The sequence below is a fragment of the Castanea sativa genome, chromosome 1, assembly GCF_040712315.1.
Source record: "Castanea sativa cultivar Marrone di Chiusa Pesio chromosome 1, ASM4071231v1".
Classification (NCBI taxonomy): domain Eukaryota; kingdom Viridiplantae; phylum Streptophyta; class Magnoliopsida; order Fagales; family Fagaceae; genus Castanea; species Castanea sativa.
Window position 1 is genome coordinate 14,660,621 of NC_134013.1, and position 22,003 is coordinate 14,682,623.

The following is a 22,003-nucleotide window of genomic DNA, read 5'->3' on the forward strand; positions in this document are numbered from 1 at the left end:
ATTTTGGGACAAATTATATTATACACAAAATACAACATACTCTCTTAAATAATATGAGATAATAAACTTTATTATTTTGTCAAATAGTTGTTGAATTTAATTCACTATTGAGAATTTAAAAAATATACATTTACATATATAGGAATATTTTTCTCAATACAAAAAACATAAGAATGTTATATTATAAACCGTATGTTTTATTTTAACTAATGGTTATGAGCATTTTTTTTTTTATATGTAAATTTAGCATTGTTGAATCACCGTGAATAATGAAATTTAGAAAAAAATGAAGTTCCAAAATGAGAATAAATAAATAAATTTTAAGAGTCCAAAAATTCCAGAAATTTAATAACCAGTGTCCCTAATTTTAAAGCTAGGAGGTGTGTGGCCAAATTTAAATACTAAGCATATCTCTAATATATAAATTAAACTTGAATTGAATCTCGCTATAATATCATATGGCATAATCTTAGGTTCTAAAAGGAGAGAGCTCTTGTTTTAATGTTTTAACGTTTTAACTTAAGGTTGCAACTTGTGAGTGTTGCATACTCATCATGAATTTCCATAACAACAAATTATGATGTTAGTCACAATGTGATTTAATTAGACGGTTAATTAAACGGTTATTAAACCTTATCAAGACGGTTAACAAAGTGAGAATATGTATATAGTATATAATAAAAGCTCATTTAGATAAGTTGTTCACAAAGCCTTTTTTAGCCAAAACATGATTTTGCAAACTATGTACAAGTAGTTATTGGTTTTAATTTGAATCCACAAATTAAAATTACTTTTTTGCCCACCCATAACTACTTGGCACATATGATTTATTGTGAAAATATTGTAGACATAACATTTTCCTTTTAAAAGAAAATTTTGATATAGAAATAGTTATGAACATGTTCATAGAATCTTAACCAGGTTTTTGGGAAAAACAAAAATTATTTTTGGACAACTTTTTTTCAATTTTCAAAATTTTCAACTCACACACTTCTTTCTCTCCGCACATGCCTTACTCCTCAAAACACCTATTTATACTAATAGGTTTGAATCTCTCTTTGTTCTTGAACATTTTTCTCTCTAGTTCTCAATCATTTGGTTCTTAAACTTCTTTTTGTTCTTGAACTTCTCTCTGGTTCTTAAAATTTTCTTAGTTTTTGAACTTGTATCTGAACCCTCTGTTTTCAACTCTGTTTCTACTCATTTCTTTAATTGAACTATGCCTCCCACCCCTCCTCCTCCTCCTACATGTGCAATTTGCAAACGTTGCAAACCAAATTGTCCTTTTAGGATGGTTCTTCCCGAAGAGAGGACAAGGGACTATCAATACCTTACCCTTTTGTTTCTCAAAAAAGAACTTAGAAGGTATGTTCAGGGACGTGGATTGCAATAAGAGAAAAATGGATTCAATTATGTATGAATGCAAATGCAGAACGGCTGACCCACAATTCAGTTGCATCGAAACACTTCTAGAATTGAAACAGAGGTGTGATTATCTAGAAACAATATTTGCAAGCCCAAACCCAAAACAACAACAATCACTGCACCAAAATAAGTTTATTACATCAAATGTTAATACAACAAAATGAGTATATTAGTATTAAACATAATATCACATCTACAAACTAAAAATCGTTGCAATAGAAACTTAAATGGTAAATTATTACATTAATAATAAGTAGTTGTAATAACTTATAATTTTCAGTTGCAATAGATGTTTTAATACTAAATTGCATTAAGAAAATTTTTTGCAATATCTTAAATTGAAAATCGTTGTAATAACTAGATAGCAATTATTTTGCAATCCATTACAATAGAAATTTCAAAGTAACAGCTTATTGCAACAAATATATCGTTGCAATAACTAAATATTAATTACTTTAATAATCTATTGCAATGACAAACATGAAGTTGCAACGAATATATTATTACAATAATCTAATACCAATTATTTTACAATCTATTTTAATGAAAAAAATGGAAAAAAAATTATCTATTACAATGAAATTATCATTATAATAACTTCAACACTAGAAGTAGCAAGGCTGTCTTCTGCCACTATCAATTCATTCATTAATTCAAACAATGAATAAATCTTTTTGTTCATATTATAATTCATTGAGACCCCAATCGCGAGTTCATCCAGAAGCTCTCGTGACTCACTCGCGACTCATCTCACGACTCGCCAGTCGCGAAAACGCCCAGAAACAAATCTTTTAACCGTTTTTGATGTTTTCAATGAACAAAACACATTCTTAATAATAAAAAACAATGAGATTAAGATTAAAACTTGAATTTCATCGATGTTGAAGTTTTAAAATTTAATTTTACATGGTTAAAATCAAACTTACACAACATCATAACATCAAAATTAGTTTTGATCAAACAATAGTTTCAAAACTATAATATGCAGAAAAATGACTTGTGATTTATATCTTCTATGACTTTTCACATAAATCACATACTATGCATCTCATAGACTATATAATAATGTCCAAATATTCATATTACTATTATTTTAGATAAAAATAAAACAACTTTACTAATCACGATATTAAGTCATACACAATGTCATACATAATGTCATACATAACATCATACAATAGGATTTAAGGACACTAATCCTAACAAGGAGAAGTCAAGGGACTATCAATTTCTTACCCTTTTTTTCTCCAAAAAAAATTTAAAAAGTTTGTTCAAGGATGTGGAGTGTGATTAGAGAAAAAATGTACTAGACTCGATTATGTACGAGTGCAAGTGCCGAACTACTAACCCACAGTTCGGCTGCGTCGAAACACTTCTCGAATTGAAGCAGAGGTGTGAATATCTCAAAACAGGTGGTTTATAATCTTCTTGCTCACAACCAGGAGGTGGTCATGTCAACCTTAACTTGCCCTGAATCACACCCTATTGTTTTCTACCAATCAAATCATCAAGTGCCACATATTCCTAATATTGAAGGATTTGGATTCACGCCAATAGTGTTCCCACCCCTATTACAAGAATATCTGCAACCACAACAATTCATCGACTGCTCCAGTAACAGTTGGTGCACCACGGTTGTTAACAATTGGTACTTTCTTTTCTTGCAATTACTTCTTCTTTGACCCCTTCTTTGGAATATGTTGAAGCAATTTTCGAGTTTCCCAATTCTTTTCTTTTTGGAGCTTTTTGCATTACTCTTACATGCTCAAAATGCCCTGCCTTGCCTTGCATTACTCTTACATTTTTCATTTTTCAAATCAACTAAACATATAAGGAAAAATGTTATATTCTAAATTTATTATATTATTATTCCAACTAAAAATACTTTCTCATTTAGAGCCTATAAAAATAATCATATAAATTCATTTATATATATATATATATATATATATATTGATTACCATTTTATTCTCAATAAACAAAATGTCTAAAAGAAAATGAAATGGATTGGAAAACATACACGATGACCTTGAAAAATTGCTTGGATCTTGATGGCTGCAACATTTTCTTTGGTTGGTTAAATCTTTCCTTTGGGATGGTTTTGCTGATGAAGCTGCGCCACTAGGATCTTCAAAAGCGACCGATTTTTTTTTGAACAATTGATTTTTTAACAGTAAACGTGGGAAGAAATTGCTTTTTTTTCCTTCGTTTATTTTTGGGAGAATGGATTTGGTTAGCATTTTACATTATTTTATTTGGAACCAAAATCATCTTCTGCTTTGTCCCTTGTACATGATTGTTGAAATGTTTTTCATATTACATATCTCATTCTTTTGTTTCCTTATTTTTTGGACTAATGTAATGTATTACATTGACAAAAATACTTCTTCTTTTTGATTGAATTTCATTTGTTCTATTTCTCAAACATCCAGGTTGGCCCCACATTTGCACATATTAGTGAAATTTATGTATACTCCAAATAAAATAGTCATAGCATGATCTAACATTTACAAACCCAACAAAGTATTTCTTATTCATGATACAATACATGCCCCTTTAAACTAAAGTGTCTAACAAGTTCAACGGACCTAGATGAAACAAAGCCAAACTTACACAAAACAAAATGTAATCAACGCTATTTAGTATTTACACGACCATTTGAACATTCTGACACTTCCAGATTTGAGCCTAACCATTACGCTACTCCAAGCCATCCCTTTTCCTCGACTGCCAAACAAACTCACAAACCTTCTTCTGGTCAGGAAGAGACTTGGCCACAGTCTCCTTCTGCAGGCACCTCTTAGCCCATGCAGTAATCTTGGGGCACTCTGCCTCTATGTTGATATTGCCAAAGATCTCATAGACAATGAACCAGCTGTAGAAGGGGATAAAAGAAAGGTCCACAAACCCAAATGTTTCTCCCCCAAAGTAAGGCTTGTCACCAAGCTCTCCCTCCAATATCTTGAAGGTTTCAATGAATTCCTTCTTGCCTGCCTCCAGCTCTTCTCCTTTTGTGGTCAATACCTTCCTTGAAAGATAATAAACCTGTATTTTCCACAGATTATATAAAAGGGTGAAAAATGACAGTATTGAATTTCAAATCAATATAGAAGAATATTTCTTTAAACCTTCAGAAAAAAGTATTCTATGAGATGAACTCATATAGTCATATGACCTCTTTCTCATAGCATGATGATTATTCTTTCTATAATGCCAATAGACCTATGGATTTCATTTTATTGTATGCGGAAGGAATTCAAACCCAAGTCCATTATTTGATTAACAAACTATAGAACTCTCCTAAAAAATATAACAGTATCATATACTACTGCACTCTCTTGAAAATATAAAATGACAAATTTCAAGAGTAGGCAGAAAGAATGTTACAAAAAAACTACATAAATTGAGCATGTAAATGAAAAGCAAACAAAAACCATCATTTTTCATTCCCCACCCCACCCCCAATTCATCTTTCTTCTTTGGCATAGGACATATTAGAAATCAAGAAGGGGTTTAACTTATTTTCCAACTACACTCTCTGCTATGATCTCTTGGATCTACTAGGATTAGAAACAAAAACTTCAAGTAGAATCAGAATTGCAGGAGCAGATATAACAGTATAGACTGAATATTAGTTAACTCTAATAGAATCTAAACATCACACAAATAAATACATAATAGCTAGCTTCTAAAATAAAATCTAGCAAACCTAACGAGTCAAACATATATAATAAACCAAACCAAAAATATTTTGCATAAAATGATAAAACGTACCTTGTTATCAGCAAAATCAGCCCAGAACCTGGCATGAGCTCTCTGGTAAGGACGAGAGGGAAGCAAAGGAGACTTATCCTTCCAGACCTCATCTATGTACTGAACAATGATGAGTGACTCACACACCGGTTTCCCGTTGTGGATGAGAACTGGGATCTTCTTCTGTATGGGGTTCATCTCTAAAAGCAGAGGGCTCTTTAATGAACTTTTATTCCACAACTCCTCCTTGCACTCATACTTGATACCCTTCTCGGCCAGTACAATCCTGACCCTCATCCCAAACAAGCTGGCCCAGAAATCTAGCAGAATCACCTCGTCAGCCATTGTTACAGAACTACTCAAAGTATTGAAGCAAATGGAAGTAATAGAAAATGCAAAAAACACTTCGAAGAGACTAAAGGATTTGTAGTCATAGGCAGCAAGTACGACTAATTGACTATAGATAAAGCTGACGAGCGATGACTAAAACAATTAATTTAGTTATATTTGGTTATAGCTTAGTTTATTTTAAGGTCACCTTATAAGGTGACCTTAAAATAAACTAAGGTGTTTATCTATAGAGATTAGTTTATTTTTAAAAATAAAAAGTTAGAAGTTGGAATTTTTTTTTTTTTTTTTTAATAAATTGAGACAAATGAGCATTGTTGACTTTTCTTTCCTTGATTGTTGACTGTGTTCCAAGAAAATTCATAAAATTAATAAATTAAATTTTTTTTATTAAGATGCCGTGGCTTTTTTTAAAAAACTATTCCGCGTCATATAAATAACTTTTTTGAGGGACCGTCAAATAAATAACTTAAAATTTTAAAAATATAATAATGCAATTTTATTCTGAAACATCTTATGGGTAACCAAAAAAAAAAAATCTCAACAATGAAATAAGTTGACAAAATTCAATCAAAACCAAATTTGACATACACCCATCTGACAAAATCCAAACTTTCAAAACCAAAATCTAACACACAATAAAGAACCACAAGCAAACCAGAAGCAAAGAAGAAAAGACTCACACTCTGATGAACAGGGGTACCCTTCTTCTTGTTGATATTGTGGACAAAGAGATTGCGCCTATGAAGTAAGAACGTATCCGAATGATCTTGACGGTGACGAAGAATCCAACGAGGCTATGCACAGCATTGATGAGGATGGATTATTTCTTGAGGTCATGGTGTCGATGTTGTAGTGGTGGAAGATGATGAGGTAGGAGTACGAAGCTAATAGCAATAGTGAGGGCTTGAGAATGAAACCTGACTTGGATTTCAATGGAGCAGTTGGGTCATTTGTAGTGGTAGTGGGGTCTCGGGATTTGGGTTTCTCTTGGGGTTGTTGCTGTTGGAGCTCTCTTGCGGGATGCCATGCACGGCTGACAATGAAGCGCAGTTTTGTGATGGTCCAAAAGGACCGATTTCATTTTCATGAAGTGGAAGGTATTGATGGGACAATAAAGCGCAGTTTTAATCGGAAGGTTGAAATCTAGGGCGTTTAATAACATTATTTGTAATTTTTGAAAATACGTGTAGGTAAAAAAGTATATAAAAATACATGTAATATTGTCTAAAAATTAAAAATATATGTTTAAACACATGTATCAAACAACCCCTAATGTTTATTTTTATTTTGGTTTGGTTACTTAGAAAATGTCTAAGGAAAATATTGCATTATTTTATCTTTGTTATTTCATTTTTATTTTAATTATTTTAAGTTATATATATATATTAATAGCGAAAGTTAAGAAAAAGTCTAATTAAGTTTTAATTGGATTCTTAATTTTGCGCCACTTATTTCATTTAATTTTTAATTTTTGTGCCAAGTAAATTATTGAGGGTAAAAATTGAAGAGTTGATATCTAATTAGACTATAAATTAGATTTTTCTGCCACATATTCATCTAAATTTTTAATTTTTGTGACAAGTAAATTATTGGGTGCAAAAACTAAAGAGTCTAAAACTAATTATATTATAATATATATATATATATATATATATATGTATACGAGAAACTATCACATATTTTTGAAATATATGGTTTCAAAAAAGTGTAAGCTAATACATTTATAATTTGAATCTATTCTTAAAAAAAATTATAATTTGAACTGTATAATTGTGATTATTTTTAATTGCACTCGTGTATATACACGAGGTTACTCATTAGTTTATATAACTTGGAATAGTTTAACTTTGGCCATGATTTAATTGATTAATTAATACTCTACATAAGCTTATGTGATTTCTAATAGACATATATCACCAAAAAGTTAACAAGGACTGTTAATACGAACGGAATATAATTTTAAGATGTAAAATTTAAAATAATAAAATCCAAAAGACTATATGTTAAAGGTGTAGTTTGTCCTTTAGTTTATTTATTTATACAAGTTACCACATAACTTTCAATTGTTCCAACTTCAGACTACTATCAAAATATAAGAGACCAAATTAACTATTATATTTTGATAATGATCAAATATAAGGGACCAGGCTGAAGTGTACGCTACATGACCGCAAAATGTTAAAATAGTATAAATAAAAGAGTATAAATAATACACGGCGGGCACACCTCTCAACATTCCGTTGTAGTCTAGTTGGTTAGGATACTCGGCTCTCACCCGAGAGACCCGGGTTCAAGTCCCGGCAACGGAATTCTTCGTTTTTAAAAAAATTTACACACTTTTGCATTTTTCTTTTCTCATCTTCTTTGGTGCTTTTGGATTTTGGTGCAACATCTGGCCTTGTGGGCTTTATTTCTATTTCTAAGATGATGTGATCTTGTTATAAGAAGAAGATGACATCTTCTCTATTTCTATTTTTATTACTATTTGTTTCCAAAAACACGACTCCATACTGTTCAAACGGGAAAACTTTCACTAGCAGGTCATCATCATGCACACAGCAGTTTTTAGTCATCTGTGGGGGACAATGATAATGGTGCCTCTACAAGAAGCAATTTGAAGCAATTTTTCATCATTCATAATGGAACAAACATAGAAAAATTATTTTCCTCTCTACAAGAAGAAGATGAAGAAGAAGAAGAAGGAGAAGAAGAAGAAGGGGAAAAAATCTTGCTATGTTCAAATAAAGCATAGAGTAAAAGATTGAATTTGAGAGTGCCAAATTAGAATATGTTCAAGAACCCAGGCAGGTCATGCACACAGTAGTTTTATTTTTAAGACATCTGTGATAATGGTAATACTGTACACAACAAGCGGGAATGTTGTGTTTGGCCTTGAGCAACCTCACAATTTGATTATAAAGAAACAAAATAATGGTAACACTGTACACAAGAAGCAGGAATGTTGTGTTTGGCTAGAAGCAACCTCACAATTTGATTATAAAGAAACAAAATAATGGTAACACTGTACACAACAAGCAGGAATGTTGTGTTTGGCTAGAAGCAACCTCACAATTTGATTATAAAGAAACAAACAAATGAACATTCATTTCATCGTTCATAACAGAACAAACATGGAAAATTATTTTCCTCTACAAGAAGAAGGGGAAAAATCTTGCTATGTTCAAATAAAGCATAAAATAAAAGATTGAATTTGAGAGTGCCAAATTATATGTTCAAGAACCCAGGGGCAACTTATGTTGCTCAAATACACGCCCCATCCCCCCAGTTGCCTAATAAATGTTACTCTCCTTTGATTAATGAATCATCTGTTTCTTGAGCATTTTTGCTAGTATCTGGCCTCTAACAGAAAGTTAGCAGGATCAGTTTTTGCAGCATAACCATACTTCGATGTACTATACTTCCGGTGAACACCTGTGAGCTTCCCAGACCCAGCATTCTGATGGAAATTAACCATCAACCTTGAGCATTCCCTACACATGGATAAGATACACCACCATTCAGTAAAAATGCATCTAGTCTATATTGCATATGATTCGCAAACTTCATCTAATGGTACAAAAGAAAGAATAAACACTTACTGCAGTTGCTCCTCCGAGTAGCTGGTGTGCCACTCACAGGTTGTACTCCACTGCTTAAACCCATAATGAGTACATTGGGCTGTATATATTGCAGCAGCAGCCAACAGAGAAGGTGGAAACTTAAGCGTCTCATACTCAACCAGGCACAGCTCGATCATGAAGAATGACAGTAGCTCAAGCTGGTAGAGTCAACAAAATCTGTTTAATCAAAATCATTGCCAAATACATACTGTGTGCAATTTTAGTTTATTTATGTCATATACACACCTTCTTGTCAGCTTGAGCAGCTTTGAGAAACCTCCTCATAAAAACATATGGTGTGGGAATCGACAGATTGAACTGTAGGGTATTGATCATTAACTTCTCCTGCAGGCATGCAAGTAAATCATATATTCTAAATCTGATTATGTCGTTTAGAAAATGTAAAAGATAAATGCTTTTAGTTATTATATATACCATTTCAAGTACTTCTTTTCTGCTATAAGCCTTGTCAGATATTACAATAAAATCCTCCACAACTGGAACTGAAACTTCTTCATATTTGCAAGCAAGAAGCATTGCTGTCACTCCAACCAGCTGAAGTTTCTTCCTCACCACTGGTTGAGCAGCTAAGAATCTATCGATCAGGTTTACAGTAAGATACAAGGTCTCATCCATCAGTTCAAACTTGTAGTGCACCTGTAATCATATTCATTCAATTGTTAGTGATTTCAGTTAAACTACATGAAATCAAATATTCATCTCCTAGATTTAAGCCACTAAAACACAACATTTTACGTACCTCTATCAGCCAATCAATGAGAATACCTCTCATCCTCTCGTTAATATCAGATTGCTGTGACATATAGTTTGATGACGCACAGCTAGAACTCTGCAAGAACATATTGAACAACAACATTACTAAATTTTCCAAGTATCAAGTTTATATACTCTTCCATCCATCATCACTAGCTAATCATCAACCAAAACCATCTTATGTCAAATTCATCTAGGACCCTAAACACCCACCTAAATATTATGTCAAATTCATCTAGGTGTTCTTCTATCTAGGACTAAAAACTCCCACCTAAATCTTATGTTAAATTCATCAAGGTGTTCTTCTATCTAGGACCATAAACTCCCACCTAAATTTAAAAACCTTCCAAGATTTTATTTTATCACTTTCCTTTGACAATCTTCCAGAAATTTTTAAGTAACATCAAGCCAACACTTCATCAACCAAAAATTATTTACCCTACTAAAGCTCTCACCTACAATATAACATTTCAAATTTTAGATATACTCTTTTTGGCTAATAGTTAACTATGTAGAACTCATCCTCCAAATATATGTCAAATTCATTCATTAATAGAGACACAGAAGAAATTAAGACTTAAACAAAAAAGCAGTTTGATGATTTAAACAGAAAAAGCTCTGAATAATGTTGGACAAGAGGGTGTTGTGAAACTCAAATGAAGAAGGTAGAGTAGATTCTACATCACCTCTGCTTTCTTGTAATTTGTATATAAATCATCGATATACTCAACAACTGCAAGCGAGTTCTTTTTATCACAGCTGTCTATGTCAAATACTGGCTCATCATCTATGTCTTCCATTTCTACTTCCTCCTGCGGGAAATTAAAACATTAATGTCATTTCCAACCAAAAGTTTAAAATGATATGCAGTAATAAAAAAGGAAGGGGAGAGAGGAAAATACCATCCGATCGATCTCCTCCAACATTGCTTCAGTGTGTTGCACAAACATTGGCGCAGAAAAGTCACTAGACTCTTCCTCATCTTCGGCATCTATAATGGTACAATCCTCAAACTCACTTGGCTTTGGGGCTAGTTGTCCTGGTTTCTTAGTTTCCTGTTAATGCAATTATACATTAATCCAATCTTATACTGAACCCTATGTACTCAAATTAACAAAATTAACCAGCCTTCTATGTTTACGGAAACAGTACCTCGGGTATAACTTGCTGCTTGTTGGATAGCTCTGCAGCAAACTTCCTAAAAAAGGACCAAAATCAAAACAAAAAAAAAAAGCCAGAGAGAAAAGAAAATTTTGAACATAACAAAAATTATGGAGAAGACAACTGACCTGGTAATTGGCCGATGTACCGGAATAGATGGTTTCTTATTGAAGTCAGCTTGTTTTCTGAATATAATAAATATACTCAGAAAGTAATCAAAGATTGTAAAAGATCATAAGTAGAAAGGAAGAAACAAAAGTTCCCCCCCCCCCCCAAAAAAAAATCCAATAAAATAAATCTTCTATTCTACAAAGTCTAATGCACCCATTTTGACACACAATATTTTAGACTTCCATTCGCTTCTACTTTTTCAAAATGAATCAAACAGACACTAGGGTATTAAGTGCTTACTCTGAGAAGGCATTTTTGTTGACTGCACAAGGGTATGGAGGAGCTCCTATTATATTCCTATTGATGCTGCTCAATGCTCTCCGGTTGTGCCCGATTCCCGAAACCAATTTTCCACCTCCAGCACGAAATCCCTCCTCTAAATCACAATCAAAATAATAGAAAACCAAAATTTTCAGACTAGGGTTTCAGAGCCTAAATTTAAAAATTCAAAAACAAAAGGCACAAACCCAATAGAGGAAAAAAGAAATTCAAATCCGGGTCATGTACCTTGAAGATTTCTGTGTCCGATCACGCCCGGATTGTTCTCGTCCGATCCAGCCATTTCTCTATCAAATCCAAATAAATAAAGAATCAAAATTTGATTATAAAACACAAAACCCAGATTGCAAATCAACAATTAAAGTTGAGAAAGAACACAGACACCCTCGAATAAGAAAGAACTAGCAAAAATATAAGGAAGAAGAACCAATCAAGAACTAATATTAACAAGCAAGACCCAGATCGTAAACTCAAAGCCCCAGTAGCAAAAAACCAAGAATTCCACGGATTCCCATTACCTATTTCCGATCAAACAAATAGAAGAACCCAAAATACCAGAAATCACAGTTCCGAATGCCCTCTTTTGCTTTGATCTTGGAAACACAAAAAAAATTAAGAGAGAGAGACTACTCAGAAAACTCCATCGTCCTCAATCCCTCCCTCTCTCTCTCTCTCTTCTCTCTCACTCTCTCTCTCTCTCTCTCTCTCTCTCTCTCTTTCTCTGTGAATCTTTTAGGTTTTTGGGGAAGGGTTTATACAAGAAAGAAAGGGGAAAAAAGGAAAAGTACAAAACTCTACAAGCGAAATTGAGACGCAATTACAGCGGATATTATATGGTCCTCTATACAAATTTTTTAAATCTAACGGCTAGTGAATGGTAGCCGTTGGATCTCTAAGATGAAAAGTCGCGTTCTTATGCGTGCCCTTGCCCCCCCTTAACGGTTACCTTGCCATGTGCTTTTTTCAAATTTTTGTATTATATAGTAATTTTCACATAGAGCCACATAGGTACTTACAGTCTTACACGTTGCCATTAAAAAGGGTAGGGTGTATTCAAAGCTGTTTGTTTAGCCTTAATTAATTGGTCTGGATAATGTGGGTCACAACTCAAAAAAATAAAATAAAAAGAATTTATAATTTTGTGTTATAGTTGCTTGTAATGCGATGAGATCGCATCTCATGTGAGAGGGAGTTACATGTAACCGTTATACCAAAAAAAAAAAATACCACCTCAAAGCATATTTTCCTATTTTAGCTAATCCACTTTTGAGATTCATTCCTCATTGAGCTTTTTTTTTTTCCTCTTTGATTGTTTAAATATTACTTTTGTATCTGATTAGGATCCTTTAGAATATATTTTAAGGTAGCTCCACTATAAACTTCCTAAAATACTATCAATTCATTTTAAAATGAGTGAATTGAATTTTGTCATGTCATCAATATTTAAACAATCATTGATTATCATAATTTTGGTATCTATTTAAATTATTGTTAATGTGACAAAATTTAGTTATTGTGTTCATATTGACATAAATTCTAGATGGTAAAATAAATATAAATTAATATCAAATTAAGTTGTTTTCTAATACTTTAATTGATTTTATATATATATATATATATATATATATATATATATATATATATATATTCTAAGAGACTAAGGCATACATTATAACTAATGTCGTAATTAATAAGAATGGATAACTACAATTAAAAAAGAGGTATCAAGTGCTCAAAAGGCACGTGTTAAAGATTATTAAATGTTGAATTATAAGCTCTACTGAACATTTTCAAAAAAGAATTCACACTTGTTAATGATTTATTGGTTTACACATACAAATTCATTAGAATAGCATTTGGCTTTTATATATATACACATTTTGACCTAATTTTTTTGAAAAAAATACCTAAAAATATTTTTTAATAAAGTATTAAATACACCTTAAACATTACTCTTTGGAAATTAGTTAAACAAGTGCTATTTATGAATACAAATGTAAGGACACAATTCGAGCCCGATCCCGCAGTCATAAGGGGATGGGTCTGAAAGGCCTTTTACAATAAAATTTGTAGAGAGTGGGTTTGGAATCTAGATTTTAGTGATATTAGATAACAAAAATGATGGCTTTCTCACAATGATACACACATGGAACTGTTTATATGAAAGAATCTTTTTCTCGAACAGGAGCCGAGGATCATCATTATTATCTCTTCCTTAGATAGATTTCAACTATGGATTCTGAGGTATACAGTGTTGTTTTTCTCTTTCTTCGGCCCCCCTCTGCTGAAGGTCCCTTCTTCCTTTTATATTCCCTCATCTTCATCCTCTACGTCAAGATTAGATTGCTAGTTTAGATACTTGTTCCATCCACCTTCCCTGAAATCTTTGGAGACAAGAGCCAGGCTAAACTCTGATGCTCAGGTCTCACTTTCCCACTAATGCGGCCAAAATAGCAGTTGCAGAGCATTCAATGCGGGGCGGTGGTAACCGCTTTATAATAGATATTCCACCGCCCTTCATCTTAACCAGTCTTTTACCAACCTTGGCTTTAAATAGCCGAGGACATAATCTTCTTGGACATACTTGTTCAGGCATTACCTCTTTACTATTTAGTATTGCTTTGTGAGTTGACATTCATACATCCTCAGATCATTTTGTGTCCTCGGATTGGGCCTTTAGCCCAAAGAGTACTTTTGGGCCACTCCACACATATTCCTAGGCCCAATGACCCTACAACAAATGTTACAACAAAATATTTACTAACTTATGTAACAATAAATGTTATTAGTGAATTTCAAAAACAAGATAAATGAATATTAGATTTTTTTTAAAATAAAAAGGTAACACATTAATTTGTATAAAAGATTATAAGGTCAAGTTAACTGATGTCCTTAAGACATTTGTTAATTGACTATTTTAATAAAATTTTAATACTACTTTAATGAGAAATATAAAAGGCAATAAAAAAATCAATTATCTTTTTCTTTTTTCATAAAATAATTTCTTAATATATTTCATAAATCAATACTATTAGAACATCCATTAACTTATTTGTAAAATTTTAAGCATCACTAGCTACAATTACTCCTCTCCTTTCATGTGTCTACCCTACTTTTTAGGTAGAATAAATTTGTTTTTGTTTTTTTTTTTATTATTATTATTTTTAAGTTGAAGGTAATATGAATAGTTTGAATACATTCTAGAGCTTAGAAAGAAAAGAAAAGAAAAGAAGAAAGAATGAATACGCTCTAGAGCACTATGGTTGGGGTACATGGGTTGATTCTTCCGTGACACGTGGCACGCTATAAAATTTGGCCACCTTTTTTTTTTTTTTGAGAATAAACGGCAGAAAATTTTGGCCCTCTTAATCCAAAGATCTGTGTTTGAATATTATAAAGTTAATGCTTACCGTCGATTTTACTATACTATGTCACGTAAAAAAGTCTTTTTTAAGAGCACTTGTAGCAGTGGAGCTAAATAGCTATATAGCTATTTTAGCTCCACCAAAACACCAAAAGTAGCGAGAAATTTATCTATATTTTTAAATTATCATTCTTCTGATCTGTATCTATAGATAGATGTGCACTGTTCATGAGAGCTAAAAAAAATTTAATTTTTTATTTTGTGTTCACATTACCTTTTTTATTGTGGTGTTTTTATTGTAGTGAGATGTATTATTTTATTGTGGTAGATATATTATTTTATTGTGATGTTTATATTATTTTATTGTGTTGAAAGCTAAAATAGATCCACTGCTGCAGCATGTGTGTAGGTAAAATAGATTAAGTAACTTTTAATAGAGCTAAATTGCTAAATTTTTAGTTCCACTACTGTGGATGCTCTAATGATGTCAAAAACCAAAACCATCTCCTATAAATAAAATATTAAAAAAAAAGTGATATTTGGTAATGTTGTTCTGATAAAGTTATATTTAATGATATCAAAAATCAAAATCATTTCTTATAAAAATACATATAATATTGTTTAAATATTGTTTAAAATCCCATGCCAAACATTCCTAAATAACCAAAACCATCTGATGGGCTATTTATTGGGGGAATTTATACATTCGTGTGTGGTGGACCCCACACATGTATACTATGCTACTGCTACGTATCAGAGATAATTGATGATCAATTTTATCCAAAAAAGAAGAAGAAGAAGAATGATGATTGATGAATCAGCCGTTCAAATTGTTGTTAGTGGTGGAGATACAATATAGATTTATTGAAACCACGTCATCACGTGAAAAACAATACAGTCATTTCCCTTATAGTCTGTTCTTACACGATGATGCCGTTGTCTATGGACCCGTACTGACACTGACTCTTAAATCTGAATAATTTTTTTCTCTTATTACGACAATTCTGATCTGCCTCTGCACTTTTGGCTTTATATATAAATAATTTGCTAACTGGGATTTTGGCAATTGGCAATTTCTACTTTAAAAACTTCTTTTTGTTTAGATACAGTTTTTTTTTTTTTTTTCCAATTTCTACCAATAAAAAAAAAGTTTTATCAAACTCAATTTATTTTTATCTCATCAAAATAAGTTGTACCGAACGTATATTTCTCATTTGTGAATTTGTAGCTCAACGGTCACATTTTCAGTTCATAATTATTAAAATCTGAGTGTTTCTAAAATTCAAGACCATTACATTTGATGCACCTAGATTGTAAACCTTGAAAGACTAGAATAGGGTCAGGAAAATTTGAGATTTAAGGGTTTATTTGGTTGGGAGGATGGAAAAGTGAGAAAATAAAAAATAGAAAATAGAAGGAGGATGAAAAAGTGGGAAAATAGAAAATTTTTTAATTTTCTTCATTTGTGTTTGGTTGAGATGATGGAAAAGTGAAGGGATGAAAATTTTTTTGGTTTAGTTGAAAATAAAGTTTGTATAAATTTATTATCATGTAACTCTTAAATAAAACAAAAAATAATACATTATACTTTTTTAAAAAATTGTGTATAACAGAAAAAATCCAAAAAAAAATCATCTAAAAGTGTTTTTTTAAAAGAATAAAAATAAAAATTAAGAAAAAAAAAAAGAAGGAAAAGAAGAAGAACCCACCACCTGACAAAACCCAAAAAAGAAAAAAGAAAAAAGAAAAAAGAAAAAGAGCAAGCCAACATTACAAAGAAAATTGGAAAAGTCAAAAAAAAAAAAAAAAAGGGTTGTATTTTGAAGGGGAGGAGAGAAAAATTGTGGGCCCCACCACTTTTCTCTCTCCCTCCCCCTCTCAACCAAATAATGAAAAATGTTATTTTTCACCTTATTTTTCTCTGTCTATTTTCCATTCTCTCTGTTTTCACCCCAACCAAACATATCTTAAAGGTTGAAGTATGTCTTGATTGCAAAGCCTTGGGAATTTTTTGATCCCTAGAAGCCTATTCGGCTGTCTCATGAATTGGTTTTTTGGGGGTATCTGTTATGAGGTACTGAATGAAATGACAATATGTTACTATGAAATCTCTGTCATGGACTTATGAGCTTGAATGAATTAATAATGTGGTACTATAAACTCTTTTAAGACGATGAAGTTTTTTGGATCTAAATCTGTTTGTAGCCCATTCTTTAAATACGAAAAATATTATTTCACATTTATCGTTGTACACTTTGCATATATAATATTCAAATTTCTCAAGTGATGTATAAATTTTTTTTTATTGATGTCCACATTTAAAATATGAAATGGGTGATGTCATGATGTGTACGGATGATATACACGAACGAATATGAGAGAATCATTGCTCCTCTTTCAAATCCATTAAATCCCTTACTAAGAAGATTAATTAGCAATGTACTAATCATCCTAAGAGTCTAGTTTAAATTTTATTAACAAATCTAAAATAAAAATCTATGTATGCTACATAGGTTTTTTTTTTCTTAGACTAGCCAAAGTAATTTCTAGCGACAGGTCAAATTTGACTAGCATTATAGTTTATTGTATTAAATTGTATTGTTTTGAGGAAAAAAAAATTATCGATTAATACAATTATGTGTTTAAAGTCAATTGGAGAACCTAATATACTACCCCTCAAAAACTTGTCATATCTATATTTGTTAAAAAGAGTCGATACACTGTGTCAAAGTGTCTATTGTAATTCATGTTAAAAGTCTTAGAATGTTGAAAACCGTAAATAAAGTGTAAACTAAACACTAAACAACAATTCATAAAGATGAACCCTTTATAAAGTCTTATAGTAAATGCTGTAAACTAATTACTAAACAAAACAAAAACCCACAATGCATACAGCACAACGCTAGCCTTCACACCAATGTTTTGAATTTTGTTTTACAAATTAACCATTTCAGTTTGGTTACTGTAACGAAAGATTTCATTATTTTATTATTTTTTTTTGGTAAACAAAAATGGGGGATTTATGGTTGTATTACACCCCCGGGCAGGGCGCCAAGAAGCCAGCGGAACTTACACCTGTGCGGGATTTTAACCCCACTAAGGATGCCCACCAACAGGAGCTCGTTGGTAGCGAGAATCGAACCTGAGCGTGTAAGATTTCATTATTTTCAATACTAGTGTGCGGTTTCAAAATTATTTTTATTATTATTATTATGGTATTGAAATCATATATTTTCATGCATTTGTTCATTTATTGAAGCTAGTTGCATGACACTCTTATTTGTATTTTTACTAAATTGTCTTTAAATTTTATCTTTTTTTTAAAAATAATAATAATAAAGAATGTAAGAGTATTTTCTGAACCACCGAGATGTTGGCCCATGTGAAAACCACGTTCAGCCGTGCAAATTTTTTTTTTTTTAAATGCAATCCCATATAATTTTCTTTTATTTATTTATTTTTCTATCGTTTCCATTCCTAAAAATAAAAAAAATAAAAAAAAAAAAAGGTTAAAAAACAAAATCTTAAAACAAAATTGTGGGTCCCAATGAGTCCGACGTGTGGTATTGGTTGGAAGAAAGAAATTCTGATATCTAAATAAGGGGAAAAAAAATCTAATAAGTAGTAGTTTTGCTGTTTTGGTGAGAAGATAAGAGTCAAAACTCAATACTGGATATGGGAAGTTATTGCAGAGACATGGGTACTTTAGCCTCAACAGGAACTTATGCTTCAATAAGAAGAAGAAGAAGAAGTAGCAGCAGCAGCAGCAGCTCTTTGAGTTTGAGAAGAAGGCCAATCCATTACAACTATTGCTTCATTCCACCATTTTCTTCTCCTCTGCTCCCATCATCTGTACGTTCATTGTATTTACTTTGCTTACTTTGTATTGTATAATCTATTTGCTCATTTCTTTACCATGGAAGCTGCAATTTACTCTCTCGCTTTTGGTGAAACTCTAATGAAATTTTAGACCCACTTCTATTTACTTATTCAGTTGCTAGAGAATATTGGAGCCTCTTAAATTGATTGTGTACCAAAACTCTATTGGCTATATATATTAGTTCAATTCAGTTTGAAGTCAAATATAAACTAGAGCCAATATTCAGCCGAAATTTTATTCTAGTAAGTTAGACCGGCTGATGGGTTTGTTTCGCTTTCATATCTTTTATTTAACAGTTTCATTTCTAAAACAACTCTACAACACAAAAGGAAAAGGGGGTGTGTATTTTTTAGGTGAAAAAAAAAGGGGAGCTTTTTAGGGGTTAAGAAAATCTACTGGAATTTGGTATACTAGCAAAGCAAACTTGCAGTTGAACACCAATTAATGCCGGCAATGCTTACTTTCATACAGGGAAGATGATAATGTCAAGACTCCTGCAGTTTTGGCACATTGATTTTGGATGGAAGTAGTATAATTGATATATAAACTAGAAATTTATTCACTTCATAGCTAGATATGAGTTTTTGTTGAATTGGGATTGCTGGCTCTTTAAGTTGATACTCCTATCAGTAGACGAGCATGGTGTGAGTAAGAACAATCATGTTTGCTGTTGAACCTTTGATGTTTGTTGCGATTTATTCACTATTTTGGGGTATTATACACTTTCTTATAATTTAAATATGTATCTATTTTGTTTCATGACCCCCATAAGATATTTTGTTTTATTGAAAGTTAATAATGATTGGATGCACAGCTTCACTTCTTACAATGCCATGGTCAATATTTTGCATAGTAACTAGTTATATCTAAGCTTGATTGATTGCCATTTCTTTAGTTACTTAAATGAGCTACATCTCTCCCAATAGTGCTAATCTTTTATTACAACAAAGACACATCTGGCAATTGGAAATGTTTAGGTTTGGTCCATAACTCTTCACCCTAAATTTAATTATCAAAATATCATTAAAACCAAAATTTAATTTAAAAGAGTCCAATTAATAAAAATTCTATTAACCTGAATGCAAATTCTCAAGTCAACTTCTTTCTCTCATCCTTACAGCCGACAGTTCAAAATTTGCTGCAATTGTTCTTTGATTACACTGCCAGTCTGCCAACAAAATAGAGAAACCAAATTATAAAAATGAAAATAAGCTCTTTTGTTTTTGTCTTTTTTTCTCTTCTTCTTATAATAGTCCATAAAGTTCAACTTCTTGAGTTTAGCATACCTTGTACATCTGTCTAGTATCTGGATTGTTCTTACGGAATAAATTTTATTTCCCTTTAAAAAAAGAAAAGAAAGTATGTTGAGAATACCTTGGCCCTGGGGTTCAAACCAGAGTTCTCCCTAGTGGAGAGAGTTTGAAGTGCCACTGAGTCAAGAGGATCTTGGTCCTTCTGATTTTTTTTTTCAGAGTCTTGCAAACTCTCAGAATTTCACTTCTTGTGAATACATACATACATGCATACATATATATATATATATATATATATATATGATCATCCTTGAATCATTTATAATGGGATTTTTATTTTCTTCCCTTGTAAAGAGTCTGCAACTTCTAACTGCAAAGCTTCAGTTTATGCTGTTCAGAAGAAAGGCAATGTAAATATTCGGAGATTGTTTATGGAGAACATAATCAGCAAAGTATCATGTAGCTTGCTGAAAGTGGAAGATGGCATAGATGACGAGGCATGTGAATTAGTAAGTGGATTGGAACTTTCAATCGGGGAGGGTGCCGATAGCATCAATGCTTGTCTCTTCAAGGCAATGAAAAATAACAATGGTTGTGGCATTCTGCTGTTGTCTGATATTTTTGGGTTTGAAGATTCTTCCACAAGAGAGTTTGCATATCGTGTTGCTTGCAATGGGTACAAGTATGTTGCTTACCCTTGAAGTACCATGCATGCATGGTACTTTCTGTCATCATGCCATGGAAATTTTCTTTGAACAGACTCTTCAGGCCCTTATACTCTTTTTTTTTTTGGTTAAACAATCTGCAGTGTTCTAGTTCCAGACTTATTTCGTGGAGATCCATGGGCAAAGGACCGACCAAAGACTATGTTTGAACAATGGATTGCAAGTCAAGACCCCCAAAGGATGGCAAATGACATTGCTGCATCAACAAAATGGATGGTTGATGAATTTGTGGCTGCTGGAATCTCAAAGAAGCTTGGCGTAATTGGTTTTTGCTATGGAGGCGGCCGAGTGATAGAGGCGCTGGCCAGAGATCAGGGTGCTTGTTTTGGCGTTGGGGTCTCCTTTTATGGTACAAGGATGGACCCATCTATAGCATCTGATATAAAGGTTCCTGTATTATTTATCTCAGGGGACAATGATCCACTTTGTCCCATCAGTGTCTTGAGGGATATTGAGACAACAATAGGTAGGGGATCTCAGGTTGTGGTTTTCAGGGAAAGAGGTCATGGCTTTGCCCACCGGCCTGCATCTCCTGAAGAAGATGGAGATGCAGAACAGGCTTTCATGATAATGAGAAATTTTCTTAATGATGGCTTAGATATAAATAACTAAATGCTTGTTTATTTACATAAGATATGGTGTGTATCTATCTTAAAGGTGAAGCTCATGTTATTGCTTCACAAAAATGATGATATTTACTATTCTATATCATTCTGTAATTGCTTGTTCAGTTTTAAGATGTCGCATAGCTTAATTGAAAAGTCTCTAGAGCGTGTTACTGCTGTTCTGGAGGCCAAACTTCTGTTTATGCTCCTAGAAAAAGTTCATATTTGGTCTGACCATTGTCAATGGTTCTGTTCATGTGGTGGACTAATTGAGAGTTCTTCAAAGTCATTCACTCATACTAGATGCAAGTCATCAACTGTGATTATTATTATCAATCTTTTTATATTTGGCTGAACATTAATGTTGTTGGTTGAGTCCCAGAAGGTAACAATGCTTGAACATTTTAGAAGAAAATGTACTAAGTCGACCTACAATACTTTGTGGGAACTGTCACCTATTGGTTTGATATGCTTTTCTGTTTCTATCTCATTGCAGTAGAGTATTGCACCCGATCCAAATCCATTTTCTGTTATGACAATACTGATCTGCCTCTGGAATTTTGGCTTTATTTTTTATTTTTTTTTTGTGGCTAAATGGGATTTTGACAATTGTGTCAGTGAACACAGTTCCTATGCTACTAT

At 32.4% G+C, this 22,003-nt stretch overlaps 3 protein-coding genes and 1 non-coding gene across 7 annotated transcripts; 2 read left to right on the top strand and 2 right to left on the bottom strand.

The window, feature by feature from the left end:
* Positions 1-3,901: 3,901 nt before the first annotated feature.
* LOC142608309 (putative glutathione S-transferase) lies at positions 3,902-5,601 on the bottom strand. Its single transcript, XM_075780061.1, has 2 exons — positions 5,200-5,601; positions 3,902-4,470 (listed from the first exon to the last, which is right to left on the bottom strand). The coding sequence occupies exons 1-2, from the start codon at positions 5,521-5,523 to the stop codon at positions 4,126-4,128; spliced, it is 669 nt and encodes a 222-aa protein (XP_075636176.1). The 5' UTR covers positions 5,524-5,601; the 3' UTR covers positions 3,902-4,125.
* A 2,164-nt stretch (positions 5,602-7,765) lies between these two features.
* On the top strand, positions 7,766-7,838 carry TRNAE-CUC (transfer RNA glutamic acid (anticodon CUC)). Its single transcript has one exon. It is a non-coding gene; the product is annotated as a tRNA-Glu (tRNA).
* A 746-nt stretch (positions 7,839-8,584) lies between these two features.
* On the bottom strand, positions 8,585-12,329 carry LOC142643770 (G2/mitotic-specific cyclin-2-like). Of its 2 annotated transcripts, XM_075818495.1 has the most exons (12): positions 12,053-12,329; positions 11,763-11,821; positions 11,496-11,631; positions 11,213-11,269; positions 11,076-11,121; positions 10,826-10,978; positions 10,610-10,735; positions 9,910-9,999; positions 9,585-9,806; positions 9,396-9,494; positions 9,129-9,307; positions 8,585-9,020 (listed from the first exon to the last, which is right to left on the bottom strand). In XM_075818495.1, the coding sequence occupies exons 2-12, from the start codon at positions 11,815-11,817 to the stop codon at positions 8,876-8,878; spliced, it is 1,308 nt and encodes a 435-aa protein (XP_075674610.1). In that variant the 5' UTR covers positions 11,818-11,821; positions 12,053-12,329; the 3' UTR covers positions 8,585-8,875. The 2 variants fall into 2 exon arrangements, with proteins under 2 accessions (XP_075674610.1, XP_075674603.1); XM_075818488.1 differs by having other exon boundaries at positions 9,396-9,806.
* Positions 12,330-18,500: 6,171 nt separating this feature from the next.
* Positions 18,501-21,578, top strand: LOC142633915 (uncharacterized). Of its 3 annotated transcripts, none has more exons than XM_075808179.1 (3): positions 18,501-18,750; positions 20,430-20,713; positions 20,840-21,578. In XM_075808179.1, exons 1-3 carry the CDS (start codon positions 18,574-18,576, stop codon positions 21,366-21,368), a joined length of 990 nt encoding a protein of 329 aa, XP_075664294.1. In that variant the 5' UTR covers positions 18,501-18,573; the 3' UTR covers positions 21,369-21,578. The 3 variants fall into 3 exon arrangements, with proteins under 3 accessions (XP_075664294.1, XP_075664308.1, XP_075664299.1); XM_075808193.1 differs by having other exon boundaries at positions 18,550-18,750; positions 20,416-20,713; XM_075808184.1 differs by having other exon boundaries at positions 18,614-18,750; positions 20,386-20,713.
* Positions 21,579-22,003: the final 425 nt, after the last annotated feature.